General features: G+C 44.7%; 1 protein-coding gene across 1 annotated transcript in view; it reads right to left on the reverse strand.

Moving 5' to 3' along the window:
• Positions 1-12,116, reverse strand: part of ADCY10 (adenylate cyclase 10) — a 45,753-nt gene extending 33,637 nt beyond the window's left edge. The window contains exons 1-8 of the mRNA XM_074322438.1: positions 11,181-12,116; positions 10,467-10,571; positions 9,063-9,101; positions 8,688-8,872; positions 6,906-7,002; positions 5,058-5,146; positions 2,234-2,425; positions 301-419 (exon numbers count right to left, since the gene is read on the reverse strand). Coding sequence (XP_074178539.1) covers positions 301-419; positions 2,234-2,425; positions 5,058-5,146; positions 6,906-7,002; positions 8,688-8,872; positions 9,063-9,101; positions 10,467-10,571; positions 11,181-11,433 — 1,079 coding nt within the window. The 5' untranslated portion in view covers positions 11,434-12,116. The remainder of the gene's footprint in view (positions 1-300; positions 420-2,233; positions 2,426-5,057; positions 5,147-6,905; positions 7,003-8,687; positions 8,873-9,062; positions 9,102-10,466; positions 10,572-11,180) is intronic.
• Between the last annotated feature and the right edge of the window lie 8,472 nt (positions 12,117-20,588).

The raw sequence follows: 20,588 nt of genomic DNA on the forward strand, positions 1-20,588 counted from the left end.
AGGGCTCCAATACGGTGTTGAGAGTACAAACTCTCCCAGGAAGTAAGCCAGAAGCACGGAAAGACAACCCAGGGAAGTTCTCTGGCAAACCTGGCACATGCTGGCTTTTCAGAAGTGCCCTTTCTCTACCCTGCCTACTGAGTCAGGCTGGGTCAGCCCGCTCTGCTGTACGTTAGGTGAAGAATGAATGCTGGCAGAAGGGCGTCCAGACAAGAAACCCCTCTCCCGACCCTTGTCCTATGTCCCCAGATCCTGCAAAAGGGTCAGGGACCAGCAGATGGGATCAGGGTCAACACTCACTGGATTTTGTGGACCTGCGAGCAGAAGTCAAATATATCCACAGCACTTTCCAAGGCATGAGTGACCTCATCGGGTGCCTTTTCCCCGGGGAAACCAAACACACAGAGGAAGGAGCAGCCCTGTGAGGGAGACAGGCGTCACACACGCTGGTGCACAGGGAGCTTTAAACGGGACCAGCCAGAGGCCTGGTGCAAGGGACGGAGCAAGTTCTGCTTTCTGAATCAGATTTCATCACGGTTCCTCTCACGCCTATTTTATCTTTAGTGAACGTGGTATAACTTGCAGTGTAGCACTAGCAGGACAGCTCGAGCCCAAGAAGGGCTTGCTTTTGGTCCAGAGACAATGGGTTGCACTGAGCGAGTTGTGTGCACGCTCGCTCCTGTCCCTTCTCTCCCATGGCCAAGGTCTTGTGCTGTAAGGTGCTGAGTGTAAAGGTCTCAGAAGCCGCACAGAGCAGTAGAAAAGGCGCCAGCTCTTGAGTCAGAAAAATCCGTGTTCTCAGGCCACTGCCCAAGCGTGGAAACCTGGACAAGTCAATTATGCTCTACGAACTCCAGTATAGCCACCTGCAAATGGGGACACCCCAGACCTGTGGAGGTTGTTCTGGCCACTAAAATGACTAATGTCACATGTACAAAACATTGCTTATAATTTGTGTATGGCTGCTACACATAACTAACACACATACTTTGCAAACTCCTTTATGGTACATATATACTTTCTACATGTTGTATCTTTCTATATAGCTTATGTACCTCAGAGGATATGTAAAAAGGCTTTGTGAACTCAATGTTATACGTGCAGACATGTCAGATCCTAACTGGCGCTGGGCTCTGACGTGATGCGAGGAGAAACCCTGGTTCCAGGTCTGTGCAGACACGAGAGGGCGACCCCTCTGGGGGCCCCGGTGCGTCCGCTCTGCCTGGAAATTTTGCCTGGTGGCTCGGCCAGGTGGGCATGGGGCTTGCTCTGGCGATGAGGGCAGCAGAGCTCGTTTTCTGAGGGACGTCTGCGCGCCAGGCATTACAAGCGCTTCACACATTTTTTAAAACTTTCAACCACCATTTGAGGCAAATACTCTCCCCATTCAAATAACACCCCTATTATTATTCACGAACAAACCAGGGCTTGGAGAAGTTCAGTGACTTGCTAAGGTCACACAACTAGGAATTGAAGGAGCCATGTCTGCAAGACTGTGTCTCAGGTTCTGTGCTGTTTTCTCATGATTCTCGTGGATGGACAGGGAAGGAAATGCTGGAGCACACCGGGCTGGCAGTTGCCACTCCCCCAGAACTCTCATAGCACCAAGTTCACCTTCTTACAGAAAACTGCTTCTTTCTGCCTCCAAGCCACCCCCACCCCACCCCGGTCCCAGTCCTCCCACCCCCAGTGGAACTGAGAGGGAAACTGGAAGTGTAGCTATGACAGCAGGTGGGGATTACGGGAAGCTACCTTCTGGGGTGTGAAGGTTCCTAAACCCCTGACCTAAAATCTCGGGAGATGCATTATATGCTGGGCTGGAGGTGACCCTACAGTGAGAGCTGGTCAAGCGCAGTGGTTAAAAGCACAGACTGGAAAGGCACCTGGGCCTGAATCCCAGGCCATCCCTTTCTAGCTGGAGGACCATGAGCAAAACTTAATCTCATCTTGTCTTGGTATCTTCACCTCTACCTCAACAGCCTCACCTGTAAAATGGGGTAATAGCGAGGGCACCTACCTCTTGGAGTATCATGAGGATGAAATGAGTTAGTACGTGTAAAGGGTTGAGAACAATGCCTGGACCACAGTCGGTGCCACATCCCCTATAAGCTGTTGTTATAAGTAGAAATGAAAACGGAGGTTTCTAGGTTATCAGTGTCTAGTCCCTTCCTCTGACCAATGTCCCAGGGCCTGAGCGCTGACCTTAGATCACGGCTAGGTCCCCACCTCTTACCTTGTCGAACATGAACACTTTATTGATTTGGCCTCTGAAGACCCTCAGGACAGAATTGATGTACACGCAGGCGTCCTGGATGGCCGAGCCTATGACTTCTGCTTTCTCCTGTTCCTTAAACATGAGGTTCACAAACACAATCGTCACGGGACGAAGCTCAGACAGATAACCCCGGAGCTGTTTGTCGTCAATCTGCCGAGAGAGAGACTTTCCTTAGCATCTGTCCTTGGCAGTGGTTCTTGCCCCCCAACACCACCACCTCCACCACCCCGACACGAGAAATTGCCACTGCGAGGGAACAAGCCTTTTCAGATTCTCTGGGGAAGCCGAAGTGATCAGACTGTGTGACGGGCCTCACGGCAGAGCCAGCCCAACGTCAAGCAGGTGGGAGTGGAATTCACTAGCAAAATCTCTTGCAATGGGAACTTACGCACTGGCTCATTTGGGGAAGCCACCACTCCCCTGCCCAAATGCTACTCCCTCCTGCCAATAGGAGCCGTCACAATAAGAGAAAGAAGCACCGTTCCTTTCGGCTCTAACAATTTAGGGATAAGAATAGCATTCTGTGTAATTCAACGTTATATTTTCATAGTCTGGTACCATCCAGAATATTTTCATCTTCTGTCCTACTTTACCCCATTTTACCGATTCGATAACTGAGGCATGGAGAAATAACACGAGTTTGCTTGGGTAGACAGCAGCAAACTAAAACCAAAATTTCCACCTGCCACATGCCCTGCCTCCCTGGGGTGGTGTATTTCCTTTAGCTCCCTTCTTCTCTCCAACGAGACTGTTACCAAGTTAACCCTGCCATCATTACCCTTGAATTGGGTTAAATTAAGTGCATAGCAAACCAATGGGGGAAAATTGTTGCATTTTTTTTTTCTCTACTCATAGCACAAATGTCTCAGATTCTCCAGTGACAATACGAAATGCAACGTCTAGGTGAAAGATTGTGTACAGGGAACCCTGCAGCCATGCTTCCTAACTGGCTGGGGTAGTCCTGGTTTCATGCAATTTTATCCTTTTCCTAAAAGACAGTGATTTCTAACTAAAGAACATGATGATTTTCTTTGATTTTTCAAATAAATTTGTTAAATAAGTAATCGATTATTAAATATTAAATCTATTGAACAAATAAAGATTTTTCTATCAGATCCTGTGTTCTGGGTTTTGGTTCGGAAAACGCAACCACGTATCTGTAAGGATCTCTATACTTTAGGCGTGGGCATCAGGCCTCGGTAAGGTGTGAAAAGTTTGCCTTTTGCCTCGTTTCAGCCCCGTGAGGAAAGCGTGAAGAAACAAAATGGAGTCACCATAGCCAACCTAACAAAATTCCTTAAATCAGCATGGGCTGAAACATGAGGAATAGATTTATTTTATCTTCACTCGCCTGAGGACGTGAACTTTTGAACTTCTCAGTTGTGCTTCCGTGCCCCAGAGATGTACACACATCCTATAGATAGCCCTCTGAAGGACTTGGGAAAGAGTGTTCACGTGCTCAGACAGCCTCACATCTGCAAGGTCACCTTCTCAGTCAGACCAGCGTAGAGGCTAAGAAGGCAGGACTGCTTTTTCTCAGGAACTCTCAACCCTTCTCTTTTCTTCGGAACACTTCGGGTGTTAGCGGGTAGGGTTCCCCGATCTTAAGACACTTGAATAAAACTTGGTCATTTAATTCTAGTGAAGGCTCCTGATGCGTTTATGCTCGACCGACACCCCTTAGCTGTGTCTCTTCACCTGCTGTTCATTATTCCTGCCCCCAGTTTTCCCGGTGACTCATGAGTCTCTCTTATATCTCATTCCCGGAGACCTTACCCTCAGCTGGCAGCAACTGAAGACGCATCAAGTGTCGTATCTCTTGGTGGTAGGGAGGGGAGGGAGGGCGGTTTTCTCGAGCTTCAAAAATGTTGACGAGTCAAACAATTGCAGGCACTAGAGGTAGTGTTTTAAATCGAGCTGAAGGTGGAGGGGTGCCTCCTGACACCTCTGAACCCACACTAGGAAGGCAGCTGCCCACTGGTCATGCTAGTCCTGCAAAGATTTCCTCCAGGACACAATTGCCTTTTGGTCAGATTAAGGATTAAAATAGGCCCATGTTAGGAGGGTCTATAGCCTGTGCAAAAAAATGTGGGGTTCAGGTAGAACAGGGTTCAAATCCTAGCTACATCTCTTACTTTACAACTCAGGAAAGTTTTTGGTATCCTTCTGGGTCTCTGTTTCCTCGTGTATAAAATGGAGATAAAGCTATCTACCCAGGATTGTGAAGAATAAATACGTGAAACAGCAGAGTGCCTGGCACATGGTGAGTGGTGAGAGAGAGGTAGAATTCACAGGGATTAATATATTTGAGCGAGCCTAGATCTAAGTGGGTAAGAAGGGACACTTTCGGGTTGGAGGTAGTTCTGAGAGTTCTAATTATCTATACTGTTTACTTTCAAAGCTTAGGTCTAATGCACGTGACTTAGAGAAATAGTGCACCGAGGCTCATTCACCTGGTATCTTTCTGCCATGTGGCATATACTAGAAAGGGTGGCCATTGGTTCACATAGGCTCGGGACACTTCCAGTTTGCCCAGCTGTATAAGGTGACACAGTCCTAGTGCCTCCCTGTTGTCACAGTGCAAGTATGAACGATGCCCCTTTAACTCTGAAAAGCATTCTGATTCGAACGATCCATTTCATAGTCCCCTACACATGGCGAATGTCAGCCCCACCTCTTTTATTTCAATGAAACATATTACTAACTACTGGGTTTCTTGATCTTTCCAGCCATCCAGGGTCCCTGACTCCCCGAAAGCCAATAAATTAAATTATGGAAATACCTGCTTCAGGATGCTCTCCATCACATACTTCTGGAGGGACGACTCCAGCTCGGGATTGGACTCCAGTATGCACGCAAGCCTCAGGAGGTCTGAGAGGGCAGAAGGGGGGGCCGGCTCAGAAAGAGAGGCCTGGCTCTGCACTGCTAGAGAGGGGAGGCTCCCCGGCCCCATTCCCTTGGGCAGTGGCCGTCACAGTTCAGTTGGGGGACTCTGGGACACCTGGTGGCTAAGCAGGGCCAAGGGAAATCCAACGAGACGTTCTTAGAGGTTGCAGGTTTCCCAAAATTCAGTCGCTTGCAGCTTGAGGCCCCGTTCTGATTATCATCACACTTTGGGACTTGGGGGCTTTTTACCTCCAGACTTGAGTTAAAATTATCGCCACAGGTGATGGGAATGTACAGATGAGGGGATGGCAATCAACAGAGGACGATGGTGACAGAAGGAAGGGGATATCAGGTTGAGAGAACAACAGGAGTAAAATTCAGGAGACTGGTTTCTCATCCCAGGTTCGATGGCAACTGTGTGGAAGCCTAACCAAGTTACCCCATTGCCCTGGTGGCCTTGGGAGCACACTGAAACTTAGGTGACTTTCTGTCCTTGTAGATGCTCTGCTTGACCAGAAACACAGCCCATGCAGTCAGCCAATCCCCAAACGCCAAACCAACTCTGGGCGGCCCTTCTCACCCCAAACACGATTGGCTGTATGGCCCCAGCCAATCAGATCTTTTCTATTTGTCTCTTCCCATCCTTTATTCTTTATCCTGTAAAAGCTTCTTGCCTCCTGCCTCATTTTGCAATTCTCCGAAAGGAGACTGCCCATGTCCTAAAGTGTTCAATAAAGTTTGTTTGCATCACCGAAAGTGACTTCTTAATCGTTTTTTGACAACAGGTTAATGTTGGAATGCCAGTTTGACATGCGGGGGGATGGCCCACAGGCAGTTTTTTTAATGAATTTATGATTCAGGACAAGTCTGAGACAACTTGCAAAACCTTGAGAACAGGGTGTCCTTAAATGTTGTGCCCTAGGCTCCTGCTTTCCTCACCCTCGTCCCAGCCCTGCGGGGAATCACGGGAAGTTGAACACGGATGAATGTCCTTCAAGAGGTGAGTGGGGGAGACTAGAGGTTCAAGGACAGAAGCCTGAAGTCACCGACATTTAAGGAATGAAAGGAGACGGAGCAAAGGGCCCTGAAAATGGGGGTGAAGGAGGAAAAGCAAAACTAGGAAAGAATATTCCTGAACCCAAGGAAAGAGGCAAAGACACGTGCCCAGAAAAAGAGAGCAATCTAAGGCCAGTGACCTTGGATGGGGCCTGAGGAGAAGCCACCTGGTTTGGCAAGTTGATGGTCAGGAGTGACCTTGACATAAATAGTCTCAGTGGACAGGAGGTGGAGGGGTGAGAAGCTGGGTGTCAGGGGCTCAGGACTGAAGAGCAGGTGAGCACACGGCCCTGAGGCACGTGCCGTCCATGTTTACAGGGTGAATACAGAAATGAGAGGATGGAGAGACGCAGGACGGACACACAGATTACTCTTGTGAGCAGTTTGGTAGAGAAGGAGAGGAAGGGAAAGTAGGGTTCAGAGACGTGTCATTTGTTTCTTTCATCGTGACGGAGACTTGTACATGTTTGGAAGATGAGGGAAAGGCGTCACTGCCGGGGAGAAGCAGGGACCCGAGGAAGGCTGTCCTGAGAACAGATGTTGGGGGGAATGGGAGGAGGTCCCTTCGTGTGCTGCTCAGGACTGGGCTGTACTGGGCACTGCCCTGTGTGATGGAGCCGTGGCATTGGCATAAGACCCTACTGACCGTGGGTAGAGGCCGAGGCTCTTGTCCGTGGGGGTTACTTACCTTTGTGGTCACCAGAAGGATAGTAATCCATGTAAGTCATGCACTTTGTGAAAAATTCATCAAAGTTAAAAGTAGAGGGTGGTCTTAAGAAATTAACCTAAATTTAAAAAAGAAAGAAAAGTTTTTGGTGAGTCGGAGGGTTGTCTGGTGCCTCAAAGGCAAACAGTAGGTTTGTACGGGAAGTTCTGGCTTGTTCCCCAACACACGGCTTCTTGGGAAAATCAGAATCTTGGTGTGACTGTACCACCTCAGAGCAAGATCTAGTTTCTAAAATTTACAGAGAGATCAGAAGGTGCCTCTCCTGGGCCCAGGCCTTCCAGAACTCCTCTTCGCCCAAACCTAGAAACTCAGCCACTCGATTTCACCTTCCAGTATCATTTATCTCCCTAGATGGCCCACCCTATGAGTCCCCAAAGTTATGTTACTTTTTCTTCAATTTATTTATCCTTAAGGGCAACAGAGAATGACTTTGCTAATTCCTATTGGGGGAGGATTTGCATTTTATCAGCGGTCTGGGCTTTAACAGAAAAGAAACACATAGGGTCGAATTTCAGGCCACAGCCAGAGGCTGGGGAAAGGAGCTGGCATTTTGACAGTCCGATGTCCCATCCAGGTGTGGCTTGTAACTGTTTTCAAGTTGTGAACTGGAGATTTTGTTACTGGAGCAGCAGAAGACAGAATGTTGTAAAGTGTGACATGTACATCAAACGTACATATAAATGAACTATAAGGGATGCAAACTTCTTTTAAATGTCTAATTAACATTAAGGTTTTTTTGAACCTTTGCTCTCTGCTGTGCTGATTTGTCGACGCTGACATATATTTACCCCTCTGAAACACACTGAGGCTTGGACTCCTGAAAAATAGCGGTACTGTCGCCACCTGTGTAACAGCCAACCAACATCGTTCTCCAGGAGGATAGTGCATCAGACTCTCTACGGTTAGCTTGGGAAAAATACTCAGTATTATAACGACTTTGACTTTTATTCAACAGAAGACTTAGGTCATTTGGAAACTGAGTAACAAAGAAAGCTGAGAAACAGTTAACTGGATGCCCTCCGATGCGTTGGCTTATCATCTCTGACACTTCAGAATTCTACGTTTGCCAAGTTGGTTGGGTGGCAGGTAACACAACAGCACAGACTGTGGCCATTCATTTACACCCCTCAGAATGCCATTCCTGGCCCAGTGAACTGGGAATCCTGATGCCTCCAACTCAGGACTGTAGTGCAGCAGAAATGACACAATGTGGGTATTGTCTGCTACACGCTGTGGGTGTGAACAGCACAGAAATACACGTGATCGTAATTCGATGTATGACTTTAAGAAGCCCTCTGTTAAGCTGGAGCTGCACTGTCGGCTGACCCGTTAAGCTTTTCTTGTGCAGCATTCTTAGGAAGTGGGGTGACTGGTCTGAGGACACTGCTGAATGAATGAAATCACAAGCGACTCTCTACTGTATGCGATGGCACACACTGTTGCCAGCAGCAAGCCCTAACAACAACAACAACAACAACAACAACAGTAACAGTAATGAAAAGACTACTTGAGGGACTGGTTGCTACGGGCCAGGGCCGACACTGGCTGCTTAAATGTACTCTTTGTAAGAACCTATGAAGGAGATAATTGGGATTAGCCTGCATTCTCTCAGCTGGTAAGGGAGGGCGCCCAAGTTCACATTCTGGTTAACCTAATGCCCAACTTCAAGGCACGCTGGTGGGGCTGGGCCACCTGTTCCACTGTTTTCTCTTTGGGAGGGAGATGCCTCAGGAGACAGGATCATATCCAACTGCTGCAGCATCTCCTCTTTCTCAAAAGCTTACCTATCTTGACTCGGATGTCCAGGCCTTCTTCTGACTCCTGGGTCTCAAACAATCCATGGATCTCCAGGCTGCATTTAATTACCAAGGTGATTATGTTTTTCAGTTGCCTTCGCTCCACCTTCCACAGGGCGAGAAGCGAATCACCTTGAGGAGACAGACATACGGGGGGCTTTTGGCCTGCCTTGGGGATCAGTCCATTTTGTATGAAATCTGTATAGAAACAGCCCTCACGCCGGTCTCCTGGCCATCGCTGTCTCTGAGATGCCTCCCGTGGCAGAGCCCAGGCATCGTAGCGTGCCTTTCTGACACCTCCCATCTCAGGAAGCTCCCCTACCTGCAAATTTTAAGATGTCTCCTCCAAAAATCAACACCTCTGTGAAAAAAAGGAAAGTTACATCAGACACTGATTTCTTAAAGCTAATAAAGAACATTCATTCTTCATCAGTGGCATCGAAATTAGGTTGAGAGAACAGCGATTAAGAGAAGAGACTTATCCTAGAGATGTCATTTCAGACAAGTCACTCAACCCCACCTGAGTGTGTTTCCTCAAATGTGGGGTGAGTACATTGAACTAGATTGTGCACATGTTCCGTTTCTGTGGGTGGGAGAAGATAGGACAGGAGGAAGGGGGATTTCTGATGAGCTCTGAGGACAGCTACCCTACTCCTATGACGATGGAAGGCTTTCCACTGATTGAGGTTGTTATGAGCTTGTGCAAGTGGATGCATGACAGGAGCCATAAGAACTGAGATTCAGAAAATTGGGAAACCACAGCTATGGTCAACTTGCATTTTGTTTATTTAGGCTTTAGGACATAAATGGACAATTTTTTCCCTCTTATTTATGCTTCATCATAAATTTGTTGAATGCTGTTGTACTGAGTGGGATGCAAAAACAATTAGATACCATTTCTGTTTTTCAGGAGCATTAAACTTTGTTCAGTGGGTTATATTAAGGTATTACTAGCAAACGTGGAGCCTGATGGAAGACTAGACCTAGATTTTACCTTAATAAAGTAAGTCCTTTTCTTCATGAATAGTTCAAATAATGTCAACGAGATGGTGGGCAGAGGTTGAAAAGGAGACCAGATTTTTCAGTCGGCTCTAAGAGCTTCAGAACCCATCGTGAGGAGACATATTACTGATGAGCTCATTATAAATCACTCACCTATTCATACAGCATTCTCTCAGTGACTGTGTTTGCTACCATTGAATAATAGCTAAGAGCATTACTGCTACAGTTCTTGTAAAAGTAGGCTCAGATTCAGTGTTTCAACAAACGCAAAGCATTCTTTCCCGCCGATACTCTGGATTACTGAGGTTTGATTACATTCCTTCACTTGTACTGTATTATATCATGTTTCCCCGAAAATAAGACCTAGCCGGACAATCAGCTCTGATGTGTTTTTTGAAGTGAAAATTAATGTAAGAAAATTAATGTAATGAATTATATTATATTATTATATTATATTACATTATATTATATAAGACCTGGTCTTATAGTAAAACAAGACCGGGTCTTATATTAATTTTTGCTCCAAAAGACGCATTAGAGCTGACGGTCCGGCTAGGTCTTCCTTTCGGGAAACACAGTATTTCACAAAAGACCGGTTTCATACACAGTTCCTGGGGAAAATGACCGGTGCTGAGCAATAGGACTGGACTGGGGGAGAACCAACAAACACAGGAAAACAAGGGAGCACCATGGCCTGAAGCCAGGCGCCCACGGGGACACTCACTCTCCACGATGGCGCTTATGTAGTAGTTCAGGATTTCCACCAGCTGCTCAGCCCCTCGGTCCATGTACATGGCCGTGCTGAACTTCTCCGTCATTGCGGTGAAACCTGTAAGAAACGTGCCGCTGGGCGCCCTGGCTGCTCGCAGGGACCAGACAGAACCAGAAGAGGACCACACTGCAGAGCAGTGGGCCTCAGCTTTTACGAGCAGGCAGGGCTTCTTCTTAGATAGCGACCTCTTCCCTTCAAATGTCTCTCGACATGTACAGAGAGGACTGCAATTCCATAACCTGGGTATAGAACTGCCATTCTATGCCAATGAAAACACACAACATTCAAACACATCTCAAGAGGTGGCCCGCTTACTGTTAAGAGGTAAACAACATCTGGAGAGACCACTTCCTGGAGGTGAGTTTTGCCTGGGACGTGTGTGGGGTTTGGGGGGTTGAGTCCGTGAAGACGGGACTGGGGCACTAGAGCCTAAGGTTCCATGTGTGGGACTTGGGCACCTTAAAGTTTGCCCGGAACTGGACATGCTTGGTAAGGGAAGATGTGAGAGAACCATCCCTCCTCCCGCCTGTTTCCTCAGTGGGGGCTACGTGTGGGAACAGCACAAAAGCTCAGACACGGCCCCTGGACTCTTCCCCTCAAGCCCTGTGTGTGAATTCCGATGCGAGCCTGTTGTTCACCCACATCTAACAGCCCTTTTGTGCTTGCCTGAAATATCAACAAACATCAAAACGCCATCAAAATAATCCACCGAGTGTCGCTCTGGAGAGAAATCTCCGTAAACGATGAGGTCTGGCAAATGAGCTGCTAATTTGACGATGGCCCGGTCTTGCAATACTTGTCTTTGAGTGTTCATGTTCCAGACAAATGTCCAGGATTGTTGTCTGGTCACAGCACACAGGCCCCGAACAGGTCTCTGGAAAGAAAAGCTGAGAATGGAGGAGAGCTGACTTACATTCATTCACTCCCTTTCCTGATTTCTTTTTCTCTGTTGGCTTTGTTCTACCCTGTGGACTGCTTATTTAAGTGACTGAGTGGTGATAAGTGATGGAGGGTTGTTGAGTCACCTTCAAATGGGCCCTTTCCTATAAAAGAACCCCTCACAAACTCGGCCTCCAACCCTGACCCGCTGTCACATAAATGAGCACCGTTACAAACAAGATGGGGAGAGCGAGAGCACTGTTTTCATGAAGGGGTGGAGGTCCTGGGGTGCTGCTCATTCAGTCTACACCCCTTTTCCTTCTGTCGTCATGTTTCCTCTTCCCCTCCCCCACCCTTTTGGTCTGTCAGCTTTTCTCTCTCCTTTTTGAAAATTGAAAAAGAAAAAAAGTATAGATGTGAATTAGTGTGTGCGAACATTTAAAGGTGAGTAGCAAAGTGGAGTCTTATACCGGGGGTGCCAAAAAACTGTACGAGTCTACACGTGACTGGTATTCATCTTTTGTTATCATTATATATCGAGTATTACAGTTTTTTCCTTTCTTAAAATGTGTATACATTTTCTTTGGCACCCTCTGTATAGAAACAAGAGATTAAGTATGTTAAGGTACAGTCTTAACTAAATAGAGGGAACATTTTTAAAGGTGTGTGTGCGTGTGTGTGTGTTAACACTTTAAACTGTAAGTGGGAAGAAATGTGGAAATTTTAATTTGTTACCCAGATGGTTCTGAGAAAACTAGGATTCCCGAAGGTCTTCCTTTAGTTGCTGGAGCCAATTAAATGCTCATGCCTGAGAGTTGTGAAAATCATGCTCTGCCAACTTAAAAAGGAATTTCATCCACAACTTTTTCAGAGTAATCCAAGTTCCTAGAATAGGTGACACAAAAAATAAGAGACTTTTTTTTTTTTTTTTTTTTTTTTTAGAGGAGGAACTATTACTGACCAATAGGGAGGAACTGGTAAGTAATTTCGACCGGAGGTAGGACACATTGGGATACGTGAGAGTATTATAAGGAAAAAGTGAAACAGTTAAACATGTATCTTAGACTTTGGAAAGCATTTTTAAAAATCAGGGAAAACAGTATATTTAACTAACAAATTAAAAAAAGTATAGAAACTTCTAAAAATGAGTGTTAAATATTAGGAATTAGATAACCTTTAAAAGGAAAAGCCCGGGTAAACTCAAATGCTAAGAAGTGAACAAAAGACAGAAGAAGCATGTAGTTAAGTTTAAAAAAACAACAACGAAGAAGAGCAGCACTGAGTCACAGTTGTACCAGCCAACAGAGAAGTAAATCAAACAAATAATTTCTGATAGTGAATTTGATAAGTGGTAATGTGAACTTATGAGAAAACCAAATGCCCAGAATGAGGTGACACTGAGGAAAAATGCTAAAGCTAAGAGAACCCAGAGGGACTTTTAGACTTTATTGAAAACAAGGTAATTAATAAGAGGAATAAGCAGGAAGCTTAAATGTGACATACTATACTATTCTTCTTTGTTTCTGCCTTCTCCATTATGGAAAACTGAAAAGTATAACAACTATCGCTAGGAAAGAATTGAAGTCCAAGGTAAGAAAGTCATGATAATGCACCCAGTCATTTAAAATAAATCCAAGGAGCCAGCCCAGATAACCTACATCCCCAAATACTGAAAGGCTGACAGATGTAATGTCGGTCATCTCAAAAAATGATGGAGAACCAAAGATGGGCTGGAAAATGGGTTGGGCACGTTCTTTTCTGAATTTCAAAAGACAAAGCTATCTGTGGATTCCGGAAACCACAGACTGGTAAACATGATGCGTCAGTCAAAGCTAGGTTTTGCTTCATTAACAACTCCAAAATCTCAGTGTCTTGAAGTAACAACGGCTTATTCCTCGTTCATCTTTTGCTCCTGCTGCATGTCCATTATAAGCTGGCCGAGGAGGTTATGCTCTATTGTTACTTTCACTTTGGGACTCAGGCTGGACCTTCTGGCTGCCAAGACAGTGGGAAAAGAAGATCCCATGGGGCAGACTCTTTCCTAAAGTGTTCTCCCAGAAGTGACACGGTTCCCTTCCACTGTCACGTGACACTGGCCAAAACAAGTTATGCAGACACATCTAATTTCAAGTAGGTGAGGAGTGCAATCCTACCACGTGTGCAGTGGGGGGAAGACAGCAGCCTCGCCCGTCACTACACTTGATAATACTGAGCTCTTAGATGAGCAAGAGGGCATTAGAGGAGTCAAATGGATTCAGACCCAAGAGCAAACGAGCCCAATTTCCTTTTTTTGAAGAGTTATTAACCTTTCAAATCAAGAGAATGCTAAAGACAAAGTGTATCTTGACTTTTAATAAGGAATGTGACTAAATTTACCACATCCTTGTGGGTAAGATACAAAATTGTTAAGAGTGATGAAAATATAGTGAGCTGGTTCACAACCAGATGTTTTATCTGTTCTAATGTCCACTCAGAGGGAAGCCGCCATGGGCGTGCCAGGGGACCGAAGATAAAATTGGAAGGAGAGCTAATGTATTGAATGACACAGCCAGGTTCTCAAAATATCTTAATCGACCGAAATAACAATGAATTTCAGGATAAAGTGCTGTATTGAGAATGTTAACAACATCAAATGCAAATCGTGTGAAAAACTAGATTGACTGTACATTCAATATTATCTTTTTAAAAACTTCATGCTAAGGCACAACATGCAGAAAAACGCACAATTCAGAAGCGTATAGCTTGATGAATTATTATGAAATGGACAAGTTCATGTAGTCCCTACTCATATCAAGAAAGAACAGTACCAGCACTGCAGAAGCTCCTTTCACACCATCTCTCAGGCACTCCCTGTCACTTCTTCCTAAAGGTAACCTCTCTTGATATCTAACCCTGTAGACCACCTTTACCAGTTTTAAACATTTATATAAATGGAATCACACTATATTTTTTTCTCTCAAATGTTTGTGATATTCATAGTGTGCATATATCAATGAGTGTTCCTTTTCAGTGCGGTAGAGTATTCCATCACCTGAGTATGTCAGAGAGGATTTATCCATTCTAGTATTGACCTGTGGGTTGTTTCCAGTCTTAGGCTGTTGGGATTCATGCTGCTAAGAGTATTCTCGTACATGTGTTTTGGTGAACATATGTGTGCATTTCGCTTGGGCATATATCTAGAAGGAGAATTGCTGGGGCATAGGATATACACATATTGAACTTTAGTGGGTCCCGCCAGTTTTCCAAAGTGGTTGTACCAATTTACACCCCACATGCAAGCTAGGAGACTTCAAAAGCTCTATGTGTCAGTCAATGCTTGCTGTTGTCAGTCTTTTTAAATGTTAGCCACCTTGGGAGGGGAGTGGTGGTACCTGTGATTTTGTTTCCTGTGTGGCACTAACAAAATTAAGCACCTTTCCACATGTTTACTGGCCATTGGCTACAATGCAGTCAAGGTATATAAGCAGAGTTCCCACGTGACCATTGGGTTTAGTTCTGCCCATTTTATTTCAAGTTCATTAACTATCGAATGTGAGGAATGAGGGGAGATTGGAAATGTTACGTCAGGAGATGATGATGTTTGGGTGAAAACAGCAGTTGTCTTTAAATCTTTGAGTTGAAATGTGAAAAGTAGCAGCTATAGATCCTCGTGCAAACTCAAATGCTGGTCCCAGCATTTAATGAAAGAACTCCCCTGCTTTCCCCTCAGGTAGGGATTGCGTTTGCCTAAGCAAGAATCAGGTTCCTGGAAGGCGCAAAGAGGGAGAGGAAAATTGGTGTTTTTTCCCTCGGGGGGAGGGAGCTAGACTTTCTCCGTAGGAATGGATGCGCTGAAGAGGCTTCCACAGATGTGCTGAGGCCATAGAACAGCGATGGGCCTGAGCAGGACTGAGCAGATGGACCGCGAGTCTTCCCTCTCCTGCCTGTTGACTGGCTAGCTCAACTTTGTTCTCTTTGGCTACCACTTGTTTAGGCTGCCAGATTTAGCAAATAAAAATATAGGGCATCTATATTTGAAATAAACAACACTTTTTTTAAGTATAAATATATCCCAAATACTGCATTTTTACCCAGCAACCCTACGACCAGCCCCTTCAATCTCAGCAATATCACACCCGCCTCACAAGCACAGTATAGACCGTTTTGCTTTCGTTTTAACACTGTGTGGAAATTGGGTTAGATTTTTTCCAAAAGGATCAACTACGATCAAAGGCTGGCAATCCCTGGGAGGCAACTTTCAACCATGTAAGGAAGAGTTCAAACTGGGCAGTCTTGGGAAGTACTGGATTTCCTTGTGAGTGGCTGTGTATCATCTGCCTGCAAGGTTGTAGAGGTGATTTAGTGGAAAGATGAAATGATTACTAACCCATTCCATGCGTTTAAATAAGGTGATCTGAGGACTTGGACAGATTTTTCTAAGTTTGTGATTGCCAGGCAAGGAAAGTAGATGCATTTGGAGATTCCGATGACAAATGTAGAAGACAGCTAGGATAACGCAATTATTTGTTATGGGCCAAAGAGGCGAAGACATCTAAATGAAAACTGGAGAGTTTTTCTTAAGAACACCTATAGGAAGATAATAGAAATTTCCTATTTTAGAAGACAGTCTTCTCCTTTCACTTCTATAACATCAGAAAATGATTAGTGATGTGATACACACCACATTGGAATGATGATTTATTATGACCTTTTTATGTGGAGCATTTTACATAGGTTGCCTCATTTAATCCTCAAAACAGCACTGTGTACAGCTGGGTCTGATCAGGATAAGGGGTATCTACCCATTTCACAGACACAGAAATTGAAGCTCAGATTAATTTGCTTTAGGTCACATACCTGGAAAGCCCATGTTCTTTCTACTATAACATGCTACATCCCAGCTCTTTATGTTATATGACACTTGGGGATATCTATGACCTAGAGAAAACACGTATTTAATTTGAGAGCACTTTAACGGTACCGTCATCAATTATTTGGCCAACTCCATTACAGTGAAGGGTAGAGCACAGAGAGAGGGCACTGATAGAGCATGAAAGCATCTATGAATGAGGAGATCTGAAAAAGTGAAAGAACAAGCAGGTGAATGAGGCCCCAACAAGTTTCCTGGGTGAAGGAGTGTGTGTGTCCAGTTTCATTCTGCTTAAACTCAAAAATGAAATTAGAAAGATCAATTATATCCATTATTGTTTCTCTAAATAGCTTTCAGAAACTCCTAATAGATTTCAGTTTTCATTCAATTTTTCATCCATCTATAAAATGTTGTATAGGAGCCCCAGAATGAAGATACTCTGAACTTAAAAAGCATCATGTTATCTGTCAGGAAGTCTTGCCAGACCACTCCAGCCAAGGCAATTTTCCCTCTGAGCTCTTAGTACACTTAACATCTATAAACTATGGGCCTTCCTTTCTCTTTAAATGTCCTTGATTATCTATTGCCTGTTTATGTTTTCCTCTGTATTGTAAACTTCTGTTTCACAGATCACATTCCATCTCTCTGTTTTCTCCACAGCGTCTTCCTAGCGCCCCCTTCATATGGTCAGCATTTGCCCTTTGATGACTGATGAGATCATGTGAGAAGAGAGGTAAATAAAGACAGTGAGCTAGAAAAACGGAACGTCCAGGATCCACAGCACTGGCAACATTTACGCCTTCTAATGTCACTTCAAAGATTGACACAGTGATAGAAGTTGAATTTGACTTCCCACCCAAGGCTTTTGCAGCTTTCCTCTGAGCTCCAACACCCATCACCTTCCCAGACGATTGCCCGGCAACCATTCTTCCTATTGAGCCTACTTCCACATACCTCCTCTTCTTCCAAGGCTGAGGAGAGCCAGCGCCGAGATTAGGACTAGATCTTTCAGGAGTACAGAAAACAGGAAAGGGGCCTAGGTCACATTATTCTGAAGACAGCAGAAGTACCATGTCTGTCAATAGGTGACCCTTAAAATGACAGTTTTGTCTAAAAGCCGTTTTCCTGGCCACACCCTCATCAGAAGCTCATTGTTTCATGTGCACTGACTATGCTTCTGATTGGCTAGCACTGCCCTGCCTCCCCTCCCCCGCCAGCTCCTGGTGCTCATACCTGGACAGGTTATTTCAGGTCCTCTTGTCTGGAAAATATGGGTAAGGGTCAGTGAAATTAGGCAATAGATGGTAAGTGACCATCGTAAAGACAAGTATCTCCTAAGTGTCATGCAGGGACTCTAGTCCTGCTCCCCGCACAAGAATGCAGGATACTGTGAGGCCAAAAAGGAACACCCACGGAGCCATAGATAGGGGGGTCATACCACTATATTCTCACTGGCAGCTGGGTTGGAGACACAGGAAGCAGGAGCCACATGATCGGCAATCTGCCGTCCACCTCTCTGCCAACCAACCCACCAACATAGCCACGGCAGTTATATCAGTGGCTAATGGCTAACAGGTAACAGCTGATGGCCATCTACTACCTGAGCCAGCACCTCATGGCACTAGATTAGACTTTCTTGACCCAATGTGACACTGGCAAAATTCGTTTTAAGGTGACATATTTTCAGCAGCAGAAAACATGTTTTGATTTTACAGCTATTCATATGTATAGAAAAACTACAATTAACATTTAGTGACACATGTAGAAGACAGCTAGGATAACACAATTATTTGTTATGGGCCAAAGAGGCGAAGACATCTAAATGAAAACTGGAGAGTTTTTCTTAAGAACACCTATAGGAAGATAATAGAAATTTCCTATTTTAGAAGACAGTCTTCTCCTTTCACTTCTATAACATCAGAAAATGATTAGTGATGTGACACACACCACATTGGAATGATTTATTACGACCTTTTTATGTGGAGCATTTTACATAGGTTGCCTCATTTAATCCTCAAAACAGCACTGTGTACAGCTGGGTCTGATCAGGATAAGGGGTATCTACCCATTTCACAGACACAGAAATTGAAGCTCAGATTAATTTGCCTTAGGTCACATACCTGGAAAGCCCATGTTCTTTCTACTATAACATGCTACATCCTAGCTCTTTATGTTATATGACACTTGGGGATATCTATGACCTAGAGAAAACACGTATTTAATTTGAGAGCACTTTAACGGTACCGTCATCAATTATTTGGCCAACTCCATTACAGTGAAGGGTAGAGCAGAGAGAGAGGCCACTGAAAGAGCATGAAAGCATCTATGAATGAGGAGATCTGAAAAAGTGAAAGAACAAGCAGGTGAATGAGGCCCCAACAAGTTTCCTGGGTGAAGGAGTGTGTGTGTCCAGTTTCATTCTGCTTAAACTCAAAAATGAAATTAGAAAGATCAATTATATCCATTATTGTTTCTCTAAATAGCTTTCAGAAACTCCTAATAGATTTCAGTTTTCATTCAATTTTTCATCCATCTATAAAATGTTGTATAGGAGCCCCAGAATGAGGATACTCTGAACTTAAAAAGGATCATGTTATCTGTCAGAAAGTCTTGCCAGACCACTCCAGCCAAGGCAATTTTCCCTCTGAGCTCTTAGGACACTTAACATCTATAAACTATGGGCCTTCCTTTCTCTTTAAATGTCCTTGATTATCTATTGCCTGTTTATGTTTTCCTCTGTATTGTAAACTTCTGTTTCACAGATCACATTCCATCTCTCTGTTTTCTCCACAGCGTCTTCCTAGCGCCCCCTTCACATGGTCGGCATTTGCCCTTTGATGACTGATGAGATCATGTGAGAAGAGAGGTAAATAAAGACAGTGAGCTAGAAAAACGGAACGTCCAGGATCCACAGCACTGGCAACATTTACGCCTTCTAATGTCACTTCAAAGATTGACACAGTGATAGAAGTTGAATTTGACTTCCCGCCCAAGGCTTTTGCAGCTTTCCTCCGAGCTCCAACACCCATCACCTTCCCAGACGATTGCCCGGCAACCATTCTTCCTATTGAGCCTACTTCCACATACCTCCTCTTCTTCCAAGGCTGAGGAAAGCCAGCGCCGAGATTAGGACTAGATCTTTCAGGAGTACAGAAAACAGGAAAGGGGCCTAGGTCACATTATTCTGAAGACAGCAGAAGTACCATGTCTGTCAATAGGTGACCCTTAAAATGACAGTTTTGTCTAAAAGCCGTTTTCCTGGCCACACCCTCATCAGAAGCTCATTGTTTCATGTGCACTGACTATGCTTCTGATTGGCTAGCACTGCCCTGCCTCCCCTCCCCCGCCAGCTCCTGGTGCTCATACCTGGACAGGTTATTTCAGGTCCTCTTGTCTGGAAAATATGGGTAAGGGTCAGTGAAATTAGGCAATAGATGGTAAGTGACCATCGTAAAGACAAGTATCTCCTAAGTGTCATGCAGGGACTCTAGTCCTGCTCCCCACAAGAATGCAGGATACTGTGAGGCCAAAAGGAACACCCACGGAGCCATAGATAGGGGGGTCATACCACTATATTCTCACTGGCAGCTGGGTTGGAGACACAGGAAGCAGGAGCCACATGATCGGCAATCTGCCGTCCACCTCTCTGCCAACCAACCCACCAACATAGCCACGGCAGTTATATCAGTGGCTAATGGCTAACAGGTAACAGCTGATGGCCATCTACTACCTGAGCCAGCACCTCATGGCACTAGATTAGACTTTCTTGACCCAATGTGACACTGGCAAAATTCGTTTTAAGGTGACATATTTTCAGCAGCAGAAAACATGTTTTGATTTTACAGCTATTCATATGTATAGAAAAACTACAATTAACATTTAGTGACACATGTAAAACTGGAATTTAAGAAAGTTAAACTGAAAAAGCAAGCAAACATTCTCAAATAAAGCCCAGCCCTAATTAAATTTATCGTGTTTCAAAATGTAAAACACAATTGTCTTAAGGGAGGGGAAAAAAGGAATCATTTAATTAGGTTTCTCGAGTGAATTTTCTGGTGTAGTGGAAACTAGTCTTAGCATAACTAGAATCACATCTCATATAATTAAACAGACTCCTTCGGGAGAAAGGCAGTCTTATAAATACCAGTGCTTTCTATTTCTGTATCATTACATAAACAAGCTCCAGTGGAAACGGTTTTGCTTTATGGAGAGGAACCTGGGCTGTGAGGTCAATCTTTGTTAAGATCCAACCTATCATCATCACTTTAACAACTGAAAAAAGACAATCTGTTTACTGAGGAGAAACAACAGCCTTGATGTACTGCGGTCGAATGTTCCTTGAAATG

This window comes from Rhinolophus sinicus, linkage group LG17 (assembly GCF_036562045.2).
Source record: "Rhinolophus sinicus isolate RSC01 linkage group LG17, ASM3656204v1, whole genome shotgun sequence".
NCBI lineage: Eukaryota > Metazoa > Chordata > Mammalia > Chiroptera > Rhinolophidae > Rhinolophus > Rhinolophus sinicus.